The 17,261-nt window shown below is 37.1% G+C and overlaps 1 protein-coding gene across 1 annotated transcript in view; it reads left to right on the top strand.

The window, feature by feature from the left end:
- The window catches only part of caly (calcyon neuron-specific vesicular protein), a 9,233-nt gene extending 3,482 nt beyond the window's left edge, over positions 1-5,751 (top strand). Inside the window, 3 exon segments of the mRNA XM_060860369.1 lie at positions 2,332-2,451; positions 3,634-3,747; positions 5,435-5,751. Coding sequence (XP_060716352.1) covers positions 2,332-2,451; positions 3,634-3,747; positions 5,435-5,638 — 438 coding nt within the window. The 3' untranslated portion in view covers positions 5,639-5,751.
- The last annotated feature ends 11,510 nt before the right edge of the window (positions 5,752-17,261 follow it).

The following is a 17,261-nucleotide window of genomic DNA, read 5'->3' as shown; positions in this document are numbered from 1 at the left end:
AATGTCTCAGGAGGACTGGGAGTGATTTTACACACACACACACACACACACACAGATGGCGTGAGCAGCACTCACTCTGCTCAGAGAGAATCAGAGCGCTGTTTGTGTTTCATAGGCAAATGACTCATTTTTCAGTGACAGTGATGGCCAAAATTACATAGCATTACAAGATTTGTGTGCTTGTCATTGCTCGTGGCTACGTATATGTGCGTGTTTGTTTGTCTGTGTGTGACAGGAAAAAAAGAGAGATCACTTTCTGAATTCAGCAACCTAAGATCTTCTGCCAACCCACTGGTTTCATTTGTTAGTGTTTGGCCTAAAACCTTCATTCATGGAAAGCTTTCAGGAAGTTACAAAAATCCATAGATTTAATTAGGTTTGTTGTTCATTCCTGCACTGGATTGTGGGGCCACAATGGTACCGAAAAAGAAGTAACACAAATCAAATCTTTTGTATAGACATGAGTGTGTGTGTGTGGTTTGAATATGTGACAGGTTTGACCTTGTGACCAGCCCAAGCAGCTTTCTTTTCCTTTCCTTTGTAGTAAAGAATAAGGTTTAGGTTTAGTCGTATGCAAAGCACTAATTAGCTGCATTACTAATTATATCGAAGGTGCTTACAAGGATGGAAACACAGACGTGTTTGAGTGTGTCAGAAAAATAAAGCATGCAAGACGTCACCACATGGCATCTGCATTTAGATGATGAATAATTCAATCTGGGGGGCATGGTGGCTTAGTGGTTAGCACGTTCGCCTCACACCTCCAGGGTTGGTGTTCGATTCCCGCCTCCACCTTGTGTGTGTGGAGTTTGCATGTTCTCCCCGTGCCTCGGGGGTTTCCTCCGGGTACTCCGGTTTCCTCCCCCGGTCCAAAGACATGCATGGTAGGTTGATTGGCATCTCTGGAAAATTGTCCGTAGTGTGTGATTGCGTGAGTGAATGAGAGTGTGTGTGTGCCATGCGATGGGTTGCCACTCCGTCCAGGGTGTATCCTGCCTTGATGCCCGATGACGCCTGAGATAGGCACAGGCTCCCCGTGACCCGAGGTAGTTCGGATAAGCGGTAGAAAATGAGTGAGTGAGTGAGAATAATTCAATCTCAGTCTCTCAACTTTATAAAATGTAGACAAACCTGATGATAAATAATGGACTGAAGATGAACTACAAGGATCAGTCATAACATTAAGCCACTCACAGGTGCAGTGAATAACTATAGCAATGGCACCTGTCAAGGGGTGGGATACAATAGCACCTGTCAAGGGGTGAGATATATTCAAGGGGTGAGAAAGTTTGTGAAGTACATGTGTTGGAAGGAGGAAAAATTAGGAAGGGTGACAAGGGCCTGATTGCAATTGCTAGACAACTGGGACACAGCTGCTCTAAAACAGTAGGTCTTGTGAGGTGATCGCTGTATACAGTGATCAGTACCTAATAAAAATGACAAAAGGAAGGGCAAACAGGAAATCAGCTACAACCGCTCAAGACTGACTGATCAAGGTTAATCTGTCTGGTCTGATCTCACAGAAGAGCTACTGTAGCACAAATTGCTGAAAACGTTAACACTGGCATGATAGAAAGGTGTCAGAACACACAGTGCATCACAGCTTGTGAGTATGAGGCTGCGTAGCTGCAGACCAATCAGAGTGCCCATGCTCATCCATGTCCTACACCAAAAGTATCTGCAATGGTGTATGAACATCAGAACCTGAGCATGAAGCAACGGAAGAAGGTGGCCTGGTCTGATTAATTAGGTTTTCTTTTGTGGATGGCCTGATGCATGTGCCTCATTTGCTTCAGGAGGAAATGGTACTAGGATGCACTGTACACTCCTTAATGGCAACAATATTCCCTAATGGCTGTGGTCTCTTTTTTATGCTCTCTGCCACACTGCTATAACTGTTCAAGAACTGTTTGAGGAACAACAAAGAGTTCATGGTGTTGACTTGGCCTCCAAATTTCCCAGATCTCAATCAGATTGAGCATCTGTGGGATGTGCTGGACGACAACTTACAGGATTTTAAGGAGCTGCCGATACCATCTTGGTGCAAGATACCACAACACACCTTCAGAGGTCTTGTGGAGTTCATGTTTTCAAGTGTCAGAGCTGTTTTTGAGGTGCAAGGAGGACCTACACATTATAAGGCAGGAGGTTTTAATGTCATGGCTCATTTGTGTATATTCTGTATTTCATGCTCACTGATTCCCTACTGATCGCCACCTTTCTAAAAATGTTCACTCGTATGGTGTAATGACACCTTTGCACCATTTTGAGAGCTGATCCACAAAGGCTTCACGCTGAAGCATTCGTCTGTTCTTCTCATCATTTCTGTAGGTTATTGTCAAAACAACTACCGAGTATCAGTTACAGAAAAAGCAAAAGAAGAAACTGTACATGCCAAGCATTAAGAAGTTGAATATAAACCTTTACGACGAGGTGACGGAGAAGGTCAAGGTAAGCTGCTCTTTGCTGTTGCTTGGATTCTAGTTTAGAAATAGCAGATTGTTAGTAACCAGTAAGGGAATAGTAGTGTAACCTTGGTGTATCTTAAACAGTCCTACTGTAGAGACCGATTTCAAGAAAATATCAATTTTAACATAACCACAAGGAAATCGGTGTTAAATTATTCCCATAGGTTTATGTTTAACTGTGATATTTAAGTAGCACTGCTCCTAAACCATATAATTCATGTCTGTGCTTTCATGACCATTAACCTACATTTCCTCTAACTATGTACACTGGTTGTTGCTTTTGTATATAGTGAATGAGTTATTTTTGTGTGTTTTTTCATGGTCAATGATTTTAAAAGTTTTCTACAAAGCACTTTGTAAGTGATGCACCAGGATAAAATGTTTTGTTAATGACAGTGTCCACTCGAACTCAGCATGGACTCCAAAACCTCAGATCAGATCCATCAGAGCGTCGTCTGAACACATGCTTAAGTAGATGAGATTACACATGATTTATACCTGACCTTCTGTATAAAGCATTTAACATACTCAATATGCTGACTTTTAAATATAGAAACTAGAAATACTGCCGAATTCTGAATATTAGATATTCAAGATTAACATTTAGTCCACTTTCTTTGTTAGGAATATTTCAAATTTCTTTTTTTTTAATTCACTGTATATTCTACAGATATACAGGGAATTTTAAAAAAAGAATGTTAATCTTGAATATCTAATATTCAGATTTTGACAGTATTTCTAATAACCATTAATAATGGTTATACCACACTTTTCCTCACGGTACTAAAAAAAAAAAGCCATCTTGATATGCGCTGTAGGGTTTTGTACTAAAAATTCTTTCTCTCTCCCTGCTATGATTTTCCCATTAGCAGTGTTGAATGCTGGCACCTCTGCTTTCACTGATATGTACTTTAATATCATCCTCTGACAAGAAGGAAAAACGAGAAAATCTATTGTTATAGACTTAAAATTGCCTCTGGGTTTGTGTTAGCTGTAGAAAACTTTCAAATGTTTCTCTATAAAATGGCAGAGATTCAACTGCTGAAATGTCTCCCAGCTTGTTAAATATTTACATAATGAGTTTGGGTATTAATCAGCTTATTTTAATACACTTGTGTGTGTGTGTGTGTGTGTGTGTGTGTGTGTGTGTGTGTGTGTGTTTCAGGTCACAGGACTTATTCTTATCACCTTGACTTTCCTTGCTTGTCTGCTGCTGCTGGTTATGTATAAAGCTCTGTGGTACGACCAGCTTAGCTGCCCCGAGGGCTTCATCCTCAAGGTAACTACCGTTTTGCTCTAAACATATCACCACTTCCTTATTGAATTTTATACAAACACAAACAAGCCCTGAGGGAATCTTCATCTCAGTCAACCTGCTGCTAAGATGCAAGCTAGAAGGAGAAATTAATATTAGCACAAGATGTTTGTAGGTGCTTGGTGAACTAGCCTGCTGTGGAGTTTTCATACAGTAAAAAAAAACTTTCAGTCCTCACACACACTCTTAGAAGATATTTTTCCCTCAGCACATTCAAAACAGTACCTTTGTCTGTTCTATTAATCTCATGCATGGATCCTGTAACCTTTAAAGACATGATATTAGCTTATACCCTGTGTTTGCTTAGCTAGCCCAAGTAGCATCAGGGTTCTTCCTCCCTTCAGCACAGGAGTGTAAGAATGTCTTTAATTAGTCTTCACTGTGACTAAACTGTGATTAAGGCCCACGGGAGCTTCCACCTCTGCCCTTTTGAAGTCGACGCCATAGATGTCATTAGCGAGATATGCTAATGCAGTATAGTCGACTTAAAAAGAAAGGAAAATTGCCCCTCGTTAAAAAGGAATGAGGTCCACCAAGGCCAAGCCTTGTTGGCATGCAGTAGCGTTCAGTCAGAGGAACAACACAGAGTCACTGTATGTGATCCGATTTGCCTCAGGTAGCCGTCTGTGATGGTCCATGACACAGCTATTTCATACCTTTATTAACACTGTCAGGACTGAATGTACGAGCTTGCTCAGGTGTGTGTTTCTCACTACACTTTAGCTTTTTATCAGGAATATCAGAAATATCAGGCTCATCGTTCATCCTATGTTTCTAAATAAACTTATTATTAATAAAGGCAGAATTCACATTACATATTTAATTTTTAAATATTATATTTACATTAAATAACATTAACATTTTTATGACTATACATACATTTATATTACTTTTATGGTATCAATACTTTTTACCACAAGATGTAAATTTCACATAACTGCAACTCTGAGATTAAAGCTGGCTACAAGACATAAATATTAAAATGAACTTTTATTTAAATACGTTTAAAAAAAAAAACAGCTTAAATCACGTTGTGCTTTGAAACATGCATCAGTGAAGGAGATTATACTTATTTATTTATTTTATTTTCTTAATTTTTTAATGGGGGTTATTTACATTTTTTGGAAGAAGTCTCCAGTGTCAGTGGTTTATTCTTTTCATTTTATTAACTTCAAGTGAAAATGAGCATGCTGTGTTTTATAGCTGCGGTAACATGAGCGGGAACAGGAAGTCACTTATATATAAATGTAAATATACAGATAACAGATAAAAAGATGACACGTGTCGTTGTTTATTTAATACACAATTATAGTCACTGACAAATTGCTGTGGAAGAGGAAGAACACACTTTGGCCTTGTCTATTGGCTGGAAGGAATGGGGCTATATTTCCTGTACCAGGACACACTGTCATGCTTCATTTTTATTAATGAAATTAATTCTGTGCCGTTGTGTACATTTAGAACCCAACTTTAGTTCATATTATGGTTTGAAGGAAGACTAGAAAAAATACTTTTGCTACATAAAACAAAATTCAGGTTGGCGAAGCCCATAAAGATACACAATCCTTATTTTATATATTTAGAATATAACGCATTACTGCACAAACCTATCACTTATCACATTCCCTCTCTTAACACCTTCTAAACGCAGCATAAGCACTGCACCCCGGCCGCTCTGGAGATGTACTACCCCGAGCAGGACGCAGGCTCCAGAGGAAGCTTGTACACCGCCATCAGCCATCTGAACCCAGCTAAGAAGGTTCTCCCTGAGCTCTCATCTCCCTGGCTGCCTGTCATTAACGCTATGAAGGAATCCCAGAAGGCCAAGGGGGAGGCGAGCCACTCCCAGCAGTGAGGGATGGAGAGAGCGGACGGTGGAGGAGGAGCTGTGACAGAGAGGTTATAAGTTTGAGTGAAAGAAGAAGTACAGCATATAGAGGAATTTTGTGTGTGTGTTTGTGTGTGTGTGTGTGTGTGTGTGTGTGTGTGCGTGTGTGAGTGCGTGCGTGTGCTTGCGTGTGTGTGTGTGTGTGTGTGTGTTGTCCTAAGCATCCAGACAAGATCAGATATTTGTCTTCAGAAAGTGCAGAGAGGAGCTGAAGAGAAGCCTGCTGAAGTCAGCAGATCCCCGAGCAGATCTCTAACTTTAAGAATCTCCCTTATTCATACTTGACAATACAAACACTACAAGCTCTTCAGAAACCGTCTCGGCGTATTAAATCAAATGTAGATATTAGCGGCTTGTTCTTTAGTTCTTTGACTCATCGTGCCGTCGTGGATTCGTTCGTTTTGCCTCGGTGTTTGTGCTTTTCACCATTTCCACCTTAAATAGCTCTCACTCGGTTTAACGTAAAAGTAGCTTAGAAGAACGACTCATGCATGGCATGTAAAATGTGCTCTCAAAAAAAATGCAACAGGAATAAAAACAGCATTAATACAAGAAATATAGTTTCAATCCGTTAAGTCCAAATCATAATCTGCACATTTTTCTCCTTAACAAATTCAGCTAAAAACAGGTGATCTGTTAATAAATATAAAGCAAGCCATATTTTGCTTTATGCATTAGACACACTTTATTCCCATGTAGAGATTGCAGTATAATCACTGGCTGTTTACATGAAAATAAAAAAATTGCTGACTGTAATGTGAAATACAAGTGAACAGGATTTTGATATGTATTTAGCACTTCATGTATCGTGATATTTCTATTCATTTATTTCTGTATGTTTATTTGTGATCCCCATCAAATTCAAGCCACCAGCAACTGCAGACATATTTCATCAAAACATCCTGTTGTGCACACTTAAGAATGTGAAATTCAGATCACAAAATGAAGTCCTTAGGTATGTATTTTCAAGGACGCTATTATGAATGTGCTAACTTCCCTATTTCCTGTCTCCAATATCTCTTTACCAGTTTCCCCCCCTTTTGCTTCGATTGTTTTGTATCACATACATTTTACCTTGAAGTGTTTCTATTTTTATTTATTTATCGTTTTTATAAGTGCTCATCTGTACAGCTTTGGGATATTTATTTGCTGGAACTATGTAATTGATTGTATCACATATCAGAATATTAAGCTGGAAATTTATTTTATATTTATTTTCATACTTTTTTTTTTGGTGTATTTTTACAGGAACAGAACGGTTTAAGAAGCAGTTACTGATGTTAATTCTACACTATTAAGTCATGTGTACATGTGTCTACTGTTAATAACTGGCTTCATCTTACAGAAATAAAGATTTCAGTATTCAGCACTCTGTACTTATTGCAGTTCGGTTGTTATCTTTTTTAGGTTTTACATTGGCATGATTCAAATTCTAATAATTCTTGTTTATATATATATATACATATATATATATATATATATGTATACATATATATATATATATATATATATATATGTATACATATATATATATGTATATATATATATATATATACATATATATATATATATATATATACATATATATATATATATATATATATATATATATATATATATATATATATATATATATATATATATATATATATATATATATATATATATACATACATATATATATATACATACATATATATATAAGCCTTACAAGACATATTGAGAACATGTCTGGTTTCTTTTTTCTCACCTTTAATTAACATCAAAGCTGGATCCGTATGTACAGTACATGCACTCGATGATATGTGAATGAAGTGTATACACAGTCTAAACACGTACACAAAATGGCGCAAGCCGTGCCTGGAAAACGAAACAAATAAAGATGCACGTGTGAGTAAGGCTGCATGTGTGTGCGTAGGTACGTGCGAGAGTGTTTGCCGTGCCTGCTGTGCGTCTGTCTGCATCTCATTTACACTCCCACATTTTTCACACCACCACCTTGCACTCTTTGCACTTTAATGAAATCAGCATTTTCATCCCTCTTTCTCTCTCTCGCGCTCTTTCACACTCACTGAGTGACAGATCCTAAAATTTCACTTTGCCCAGGGCATGGAACCAAATAAAGTGATTAAAAGTATTTATGAGGGCATTTACTGGGCCCTAGCTTGGTCAAGGCACAGCTAACGTTGCCAGGAGATAGAGAGCACACACACTGGGAAATGTATTAGGGGTGTGTGTGTATGTGTGTGTGTGTGTGTGTATTGTGGTATTGTAGAGTGTGGTGAGGGGACAGAAAGAGATTTAAAAGAAACTTATTAAATCTGTCATGGACTTCGCTAGCAGTCACGGCTGTTCTGAAGCCTGTCCTGGTTCACAGGAGAAACAACGCCTCAGTGTAATCTACCGCTGTAACTTTTATTTGTTTGGACTTTTACATTTGTTTTGACTCGTCTGTTGTTTTGACTGTTCATTTGTTTTAAACTGTTCATTTGTTGTGACTGTTCAGGTCTCAGCCTCTGTGTTTCCCTTCAGACCGTGCGCTGAGTGTTTGATATATAACAGAGTGGTTTTGAGAGATGAACGTGATTGCAGTGACTCACTGTCTTGCTCTTCTCATGTATGCATGGTTTTTTGTTGTTGTTTTTTTCCCCTTTCACGGTCCCTACAAAGAAACTCTGACATTTTTGAGGGCATGTGTTACCCATTTGAACAACTGGGTATTTACACAAACACAGCTTCTACCTGGAGTATTGATTAAATATAAAACATAAAAGATCTGAGTGTTTTTACAGCTTGTTGTGTTTTTTTTTAGCACAATTTCTAATTTTGATGCGTTTTACTGAGAAAAGAACAGAGAAGCTGTTTAATTGAAGCAGGTTGTTATTTGTGCTTCAAACGTGTATAATTAGAGATAGGATTTTTTACAGGGAATAATTTGTGGTTATACATTTTAACAGAATTTATTTTCCTATTCATATTAGTGCAGCGTTTAAAAGCCAGGATTCAGTGCAACACTTGTAGTTTGGAATTCATATTATTTTGAGTAACACCTATGAAAACATCTTAGACAACATCTGAAAACAGCGATACAAATATCTTGGCGCATTTAGTGATTCAGGCTAAAAATATGTCCCTGACATTTCAAAAACTACCTCTAGACTTTTGTATAATTGAAATTAAAATGGACCCTTTGGTCTTTTTTGTACAGAAGAACTGTATTAAAATATTCAAAATGGCAGAGAATTTGAGAGCAGCGAGAGCACAGTAAATGACGGTGGCTGTAACACTTCTGTCTAGGAATCGGGTTAATAAAAAAAACAAGTAAAGATATAGGTGGAGAAAGCGAGAGGGCTGAACAGAAAAATGAAAGAAAGGAAGAAAGCAACAGAAATATAGGATCCAGACACAATGATTAAAATGGTGTTGGGGTTATGAGACGGTGACGTGCTGAGTGGATGGGGTCAAGCCCGTGGGCAGTGTGTGTGTGTGTGTGTGTGTGTGTGTGTGTGTGTGTGTGTGTGTGTGTGTGTGTGTGTGTCTGTATGATCTTCTCAGCAATGGCGCCAGAAGAGAATAGCACTCTCACAGCAGACAACCTGAACATACACTTTTACAAACACTCTACATCTTTTTACTTTCACACGCACACACACGTCTGTCTCTCTCTCTCTCTCTCTCTCTCTCTCTCTCTCTCTCACTCTCTCTCTCTCTCACTCTCAGACAAACAGACTGATGACAGCAGCATTACACATTCCCCTGACCTACACCATAATTATCTCAGCCCTACAATCCAGTCCCTCATCATCACACCATTAGTGTCACCCACCTCACACTCCGCTCACACACACACACACACACATCAGAAACAAATTCAGAGCACTGAGCAGACAGACCTGAATAGGATGTGAAAGAGGACAAACACCAACAGGGCCATCTAGAGGCCAGTGTGAGAATAGCAGAATAGCTTGCAACTGCCATTAATTACAGAAATTGGATTAATTCTGAACAATGAGCCTGAATAATGGTTTGAGAGTGATTAAAAATAAGTAGACTTTTTTTTTTGCTGTGAATAAATTTTCCTTAATTAACTCCAGCTGGTACGGGAAGAGAATTTGCTAGCGGTCTAAGCTGGAGGTAGTAATTATCATAGTACTTGTGGTTGAGTATACGAGGTCACTTTGGTCATTTTACTCACTCAAATGCCATCGTCTGTGCCATCCCACTCGAAAGAACAAGCCTGTTTAATCTCCTCTTCCTTTAGTCACTGGACAAATTATTTTTACAACATCCTGTAATTAAACCTTAGGCTAGTAACTAATGGGTGAAATGTCAAGGAAAAACAGAGGGTTTTCATTAACGATGGCATCTCAGCATGCTTGCGTGCGTTTTTGTGCTCGGTCGGAGGGGTGTTTGTTGTCGTAGACTGTTTTTTTTTCTATTGTAGTCATTATGGTTAAAATATGGGAAGGGAAACGTCTGACTCAGACCCTCTCAGATAGTTAATGTTTACATACAATCTTCACTATTTTGGATAGTTTTTGTGGCTAGAATTTGTGTCACTCCAAAGTAGTAGCAAATTGCTTCAGCCCTCATGTTTAATTTTTCCTTAATTGTTTTTTTAGCCTCATGCACTTGTTTTTGGTCATTTGGTGAGATGGTACAAAAGTACAAAAAGGGACAAATCCAGCCTGAACAGTTTGCATATTAATCTTTATGATTAGCATGCAATCTTTAGTGGCATCCAATATTAAGTTTGTAATGAAATTCAACATTACATAGAATAAGTTTTTTTTTGTTTTGTTTTGTTTGCATTTACTGCTTTTACACTGGATTTCTCCTTAACAGCACAAGAAATGGTGAGACAAAAAAAAAAAAGATTTTGGTATTTAGCTTTCAGGAGGCAACAGTGAAAGCTAATTGTTTTCCCTTATGTCGAGAATTTTAACTTCTATTAAAATGACCGTTTCAACTTTGCTAATTTCACAACAATAACAAAAATACAACAGCAACAGACAAGAACAGGAACAAGTGCATCATGCTAAGCTCATCACAAATATTTCACAAATGTTTTAGTATAGATTTGCTATGGAAGTCTGTATTTTAAGTAAAAAAAAAGAAAGAAAGAAAAAGAAAAATGATTTAGCATCAGACATCTTTAAAGAGCCAATTAAAATTCCTGACAAGGGTAACCTATAACACATGACAGAGAGAATGAGAAATAATTCCTATAATATCTATCATTTATCTGCCGCTACATACACTTTTGTGTATTTCGCAAGGCTGTTTAAATTGTGACAGCTAGCTATTAGCATTCAGCTAATTTGTTCTGTCACAGTTATCATCATGCTAGCTAATTTTGACAGATTATAACTAAAGCTGTTGTTAGTTGGCTTTAGCTAATGTATTCCTGGTGCAGTTACTACACTCAGTGTGTTTTGAGGCATAAATGAGACTTCATTGTTGTTTTTTCATACTTCAAGTAAATTTAAGTTTATACCATTCAACTCAAGTGAAACTTTTTGAAGCTGTACTTTAACTTTATATAGATGAGTGATTGCACTTTGTTCAGAGGAAAGAAATTGGGTACCACCTCTGCTTGGTGGAGTGTCGGCTCCTTTAACAGCTAGCTGCTTGGATTATAATCTGCCTCAATTGGATAAAAGCGGCTTTTAATTAAATAGAAGTAAGTTTAAATTGTCCAAGCAGAGTAGATCGGTCCAGCGAAGGGAGTGTCATGTGCAATTTCAGTTGAGTCATTTGTCTTGTCTGATCCAAAATATGATGAAGGATGACTCCTAGCTCAGCCCATGTCTCAGCCAATCGTTCTAATAGAGGGGCAATTATCCACTGACTAAAGCTGGATCAGGACAATGGAGTTACATTCATCTCTTCTACACTCATTCCTGCCTCCTTCATCATTTCAGCTTTTCTCTCATACACTATGAGAAGACACCATTTTGTAAACAGCCTTTTAAAATGACCCAGTACTAAAGAAAACTTTGGCTTTGGAGTCAAAATATATGACAAGATGTCTTGACATTATTTCCCAACAAATAAAAAATGAGACAAAGCTCTTGGGATCTGAGGTGTATCCCAAGGGGAACCATTTATTGGTAAGGAAGCAATGTTTGACATGTGAGTGTGTCCTTGCATACATCTTTAAACAAAATGATCATTTAATCCATTTCAATACTAATTAAAAAATATAAAGGTTAGTCATTTAGACATGAGAGCCATCTTACAGCTATATAGACAAATAACCAATCTATTTAGGACTTGATTGCTCCTGCATGGCTCTTCATATGATTTATAGTATAAGGTGCTATCTGTGGTCCGGTGTATGGTAACAGCAGTGTATAGTTTGGTTGAAGTAAGGACTCTGCAGAGCTCACTTTCTCCTAGGAAAAACATCTTAAAACTTGTGTGTGGTTTATAAGGATATTAGATTATTCCAGTTTCTTTAATGTGTTGTGGTGTTAGTTGAGTTTGAGTTCATTAGTGAAAGTTTAGTTTGAGTTGTTTTTAGTGTCAGTTAAGTTTAAATTCTTTATATTTTGAGGTGAGTTTTGTACTATTTAGGTGAGTTTTGTTTCTATTTGCAGGTGAGTTTTATGGCTTCAGGTGAGTTTGAGTTCTTTATAGTTTCAGGTGAGTTTGAGTTCTTTATTGTTTCAGGTGAGTTTGAGTTCTTTATTGTTTCAGGTGAGTTTGAGTTCTTTATTGTTTCAGGTGAGTTTGAGTCCTTTATAGTTTCAGGTGAGTTTGAGTTCTTTATAGTTTCAGGTGAGTTTGAGTCCTTTATAGTTTCAGGTGAGTTTGAGTTCTTTATAGTTTCAGGTGAGTTTGAGTTCTTTATTGTTTCAGGTGAGTTTGAGTTCTTTATAGTTTCAGGTGAGTTTGAGTTCTTTATTGTTTCAGGTGAGTTTGAGTTCTTTATAGTTTCAGGTGAGTTTGAGTTCTTTATTGTTTCAGGTGAGTTTGAGTTCTTTATAGTTTCAGGTGAGTTTGAGTTCTTTATTGTTTCAGGTGAGTTTGAGTTCTTTATAGTTTCAGGTGAGTTTGAGTTCTTTATTGTTTCAGGTGAGTTTGAGTTCTTTATAGTTTCAGGTGAGTTTGAGTTCTTTATGGCTTCAGGTGAGTTTGAGTTCTTTATTGTTTCAGGTGAGTTTGAGTTCGTTATAGTTTCAGGTGAGTTTGAGTTCTTTATAGTTTCAGGTGAGTTTGAGTTCTTTATAGTTTCAGGTGAACTTTATAGTTTGAGGTGAGTTTGAATTTATTATATTTTCAGGTGAGTTTGAGTTCTTTATTGTTTCAGGTGAGTTTGAGTTCTTTATTGTTTCAGGAGAGTTTGAGTTCTTTATTGTTTCAGGTGAGTGTGAGTTTTGGTGTAATGTGAGTTTGAGCTCTTTTTATTTCCATGTGAGTTTGAGTTTATCATAGTTTAAGGTGAGTGTGAGTTATTTACATTTTCAGGTGAGTTTGAATTTATTATAGTTCCAGGTGAGTATGAGTTCTTTATAGTTTCAGGTGAGATTGAGCTCTTTATAGTTTCAGGTGAGATTGAGCTCTTTAGGTAGGTCTTTAGGTGAGGTTGAGTTATTTTTAGAGTCAGTTAAGTTTGAGTTCATTTTACAGTCAGTTCAATTTGACAGATTGTCTCATATAATAAACTATTGTTACAGTGGATTCAGTGTAATTGTTGAACTCTGCTTTCTTCCACAGTAGTCAGAGATGGATGCTATCACAAGGCTAGTTAGCTATATATTGGATCCTGGCATATATCATCATGTCGGTCTGCTTTAAAGGTCCTGTGGTAATGTGTATTTAAAGTGACTTTATAAATCAATGCTCTTCAGCTACCATGTGGAATTTGCACTTGGCCTGCCTGTGATTTGTGGTGGGGTCATAAAATCGTCTTCTGCAGTGCACAGAATGGAGATTTTATAGGCCTTTTTGTCATTTGTACATTTCAGAACCCTTACAAGAAAAACAAACAGATTGTAATGACTTTATGGATCACATTGTTGGGTTTAACCACTGAGAAGAAGATTTCAAAAGCTCTGGAATCTTAAGAAAGAAAATGTTTGCATGTCATGCATTAGCCTGCTTGTGCTTTCAGAAATACCACATTTTTTTATGTGGGTTCTGACTGCAACAAAAAAGGCCATATTGGAGCTTTAAAGCCAGCAAGAAAAAAATGACATAATAGCTGAAAGGCATTCCATGAATTTGGAGGTGTGTGTGTGTGTGTGTGTGTGTGTGTGTGTGTGTGTGTGTGTTACCTAGAGGGGTACCAATGCAGAGACTAAATTGTCTGTAGCTATTTAAGAACAACATTTAGCCTCAATTGAGTCAGCAAGAAACAGCACAGTTCAGAAACATTTTCCATGCCCGGCAGCTTGCAGCAATTTACATTATATGAAGGGAAACACCGAAACAAACATTTGTATGCTTTCCATAACATAATTGATGGATTTATGTCAACTAAAATGGCAGTTTTAAGGAAGTCAGGTTGTGCACATGACTCTCAGACACAGAAAAATAAACACCAGGCCTTTGCTGCAGACCTTGCCTTGCCTTCTAGAAAGGAAGTACTGTAAGAGGGTAGATGAGAAGGGCTCAACCTTTTCCTAATTAATGTGATTGGTACACTAGCTCATTTCTTCAAGTTGGGTTTAAAGTCTACTGAGCTTTACCAATGTTTTATTCAGTGTGTGACGTGATTTTATATTTGGACAAATTAAGAATTTCATTACAACAATTCTTGCATGTTAATTATTCCTTTAAACTAAATGGCCACATCCACAACAGCCACGATAGGTAGCGTAGTCGACTATTTCGGCATACTCTGTACTGACCTAGTATGCTTTCTTAGTTTCTAGGTGGCCTATAATAGTTTGTTTGCACTACACCCAAAACCACAAAAGCTACTACTATAGTAGAGAGTGTTAAAATAGTTGGACAACACCAATATTTAGTGGCAGCCTTCTAATTAAACATGGCATTTAGAATGGTAGTACGAGGACACAGCCAGAAATGCTTTAACTTAAAAAAAAAAAAAAGAGAGAATTAGCTTGGCCTGCTTGCATGGAAAACTTGTTCTCATTTTGCGTATGCTAGAAATGTCTATCACTGTGTAGTAATTATACTAGTCAGCAATTGGCCGTGTTTTCTTTGAAAGACAATGAAACCCCATAAAATTTGATGGTAACACTACATAATGTAGGCTTAGGACATGCTTGCATATAAAAGGCTTACACGCTTTCCAGAAAATAACACACCCCACATCGTCCAACCCAATGGGACAAGAGGCGAAGCAAATTAATTAGAGGGCAAAACTATTTTAATGACTCGCAAATGGCGCACACAGCCATGACGCTACGTCAGTGTCTGGCCCCACGCAAGAGCTCTGATCTTCTTTTATAGCAATTAGACGAATGTTGCCAGATTGGTTCAGTTTATCACGCAGTTAGACTGCTTTTTTTTTGACACAAGTTCAGCCTAGGTTGCCATGAATTGAGTAATAATAATAATAATAATAATAATAATAAGCCATAATTACATATCTTGCAACAGTTACTTTTCATCTCAGGGCTGTTCATTCATATCACCTGTACTGTATGTTGGCACACACTTCAGCATGACATTCTGTATTTGTGGTTAAAAGAGTCTAATAGTGCTGCTGGAATTAATGCTGCACCTTATTTATGCCAAGAAATCCACAAGAAGTCTACACAGCCCGGGGTAACATGGCAGGTTTTTGTGACGTAAAAATGTGACCAAAATGAATCATGTCAGAACTTGATCCACAAAAAACAATCAGAAACTTTTATAAAAAGTTTTAACAAAAAAAAAAAGGTGGTAAACCTAGATGCATAAGTTTACACAACCCTAAACTAATACTTTAAGGAAGCACCTTTTTATTTTATTATACCACTCAATCTTTTTAGATAAGAGTCTGTTAGCCACTCTATCTAGCAAAGACTCTTACTATTTAATTGTACGAGTGTCTCCTGTATACAGCAGGTTTGGTCAGTAACTCAGTCATTCAACAGAACTGATATTCTTTTCCTTTTCATCTTCACCTTATTAGCAATCACCTAATGGTTTTGTCCTAATGCCACCTGGTATTTGTAGCCGTTCATGATTCCTTCCAAAGGAATAGAAGACTTTGTTTTCACATTAAGAGAGTAGAGAGAGTAATCATGTCATATTTCCCTGCATCTTGTTTAACGTTGCTGTACGTCTCTTGGCAGCTTCCCTGGTAAAGTTTTTGTCTTGTCCTTTTATAAATGTCGGAGAGGAGACCTGTTGTTGTTGATGTCACTGTGCTACACTTTCTCTGTTTGTCATTGATGGCCTTTACACTGTTCCATGGTATGATAATGTTTTGGATATTACACGTGCTTTTCTTGTGTTCCTACAGAAACAGCTGATCTTTATTTGGGGTTCAATGTATCAATCATGTATGATAATTACTTTTTAAACATGAGATTAAATGTGATTGGCTCATTCTGAACACAGCCACATCCCCAATTATAAAAAGGTGTGCACTCTTGGCAACCCGGTTACTGTAACATTTTTAGTTCTCCTGGTTTTCTTTAAAATGTTTCTCGCATAATGTTTAACAGCATAATTTCTGACATGATTTATCTTGGTCTAATTTTTTTACATCACAGAAAGCTGCCATTTTAACAGGGGTGTGTAAACTTTTTATATCCATTGAGCTCAAGTTCCGAACTGTACATGACTGAGTCATACCTCTATTTTTTACTCACACACTTTGCTGTGATGATGATGGATTCTCTGTTACTGTGACCAGCTGTATTACAGGACAGAGTTGCGGACTGGAATATTGATCCGTATTCAGTTCAGTTTGATTTATTTGTATAGCACTTTTAACAACTGACATTGTCTCAAAGCAGCTTTATAGAAGCATAGAAACAGACTAAAAAGTGTACAGTTTAAAATGAAGTTACTATTTATCTCTAACGTCTATCCCTAACAAACCATCATGTCATGAGAACGAAACCTATAGAGGAACCAGGCTCAGAATAGAAACTCATCTTCATTTCGGTAACAGTTTACAGTCGAGTAGATTTGTTTAACCAAGAGCTCATGAGGAATCATAACTGTATTGATTTGATGTGAATTATTACTACCAAAATTTTAATAGCTAAATTAAATGTTTACCTAAATAATATGAATATCAGCACTACTATGGAACAATGTAATAACAACAAAAATCTATTGCTTTTTGTTAAAGGAAGACACAATGGAATGAGTCGAAACCTCTAGCAAAGACTCTGCAATATTGTTAATGTATGATTTATGTTGACTTTCTAGAAAAAAAGACAGTCATTTCCCTCCTATATACAAGATGTCAACCACAAACAGTTCTGATAGATTACAATAGAGAGACATATATGATAAAATATATATACAATAAAAAACATATGAATCATTGAAACTAAAAAAAAAAAAAAAAAGTCCAAAAAATAGAACAAAAACAAAATCAGTTTACTTCAATTCTATTCTTAACGAAGTGTTCTAGCATAATTACCCCGGTCACACCTAACTATCACACCCA

The sequence above is a fragment of the Tachysurus vachellii genome, chromosome 24 (assembly GCF_030014155.1).
Source record: "Tachysurus vachellii isolate PV-2020 chromosome 24, HZAU_Pvac_v1, whole genome shotgun sequence".
NCBI lineage: Eukaryota > Metazoa > Chordata > Actinopteri > Siluriformes > Bagridae > Tachysurus > Tachysurus vachellii.
The sequence above is the reverse complement of the archived record's forward strand: the minus strand, read 5'-3'. Positions and strand labels throughout refer to the sequence as shown.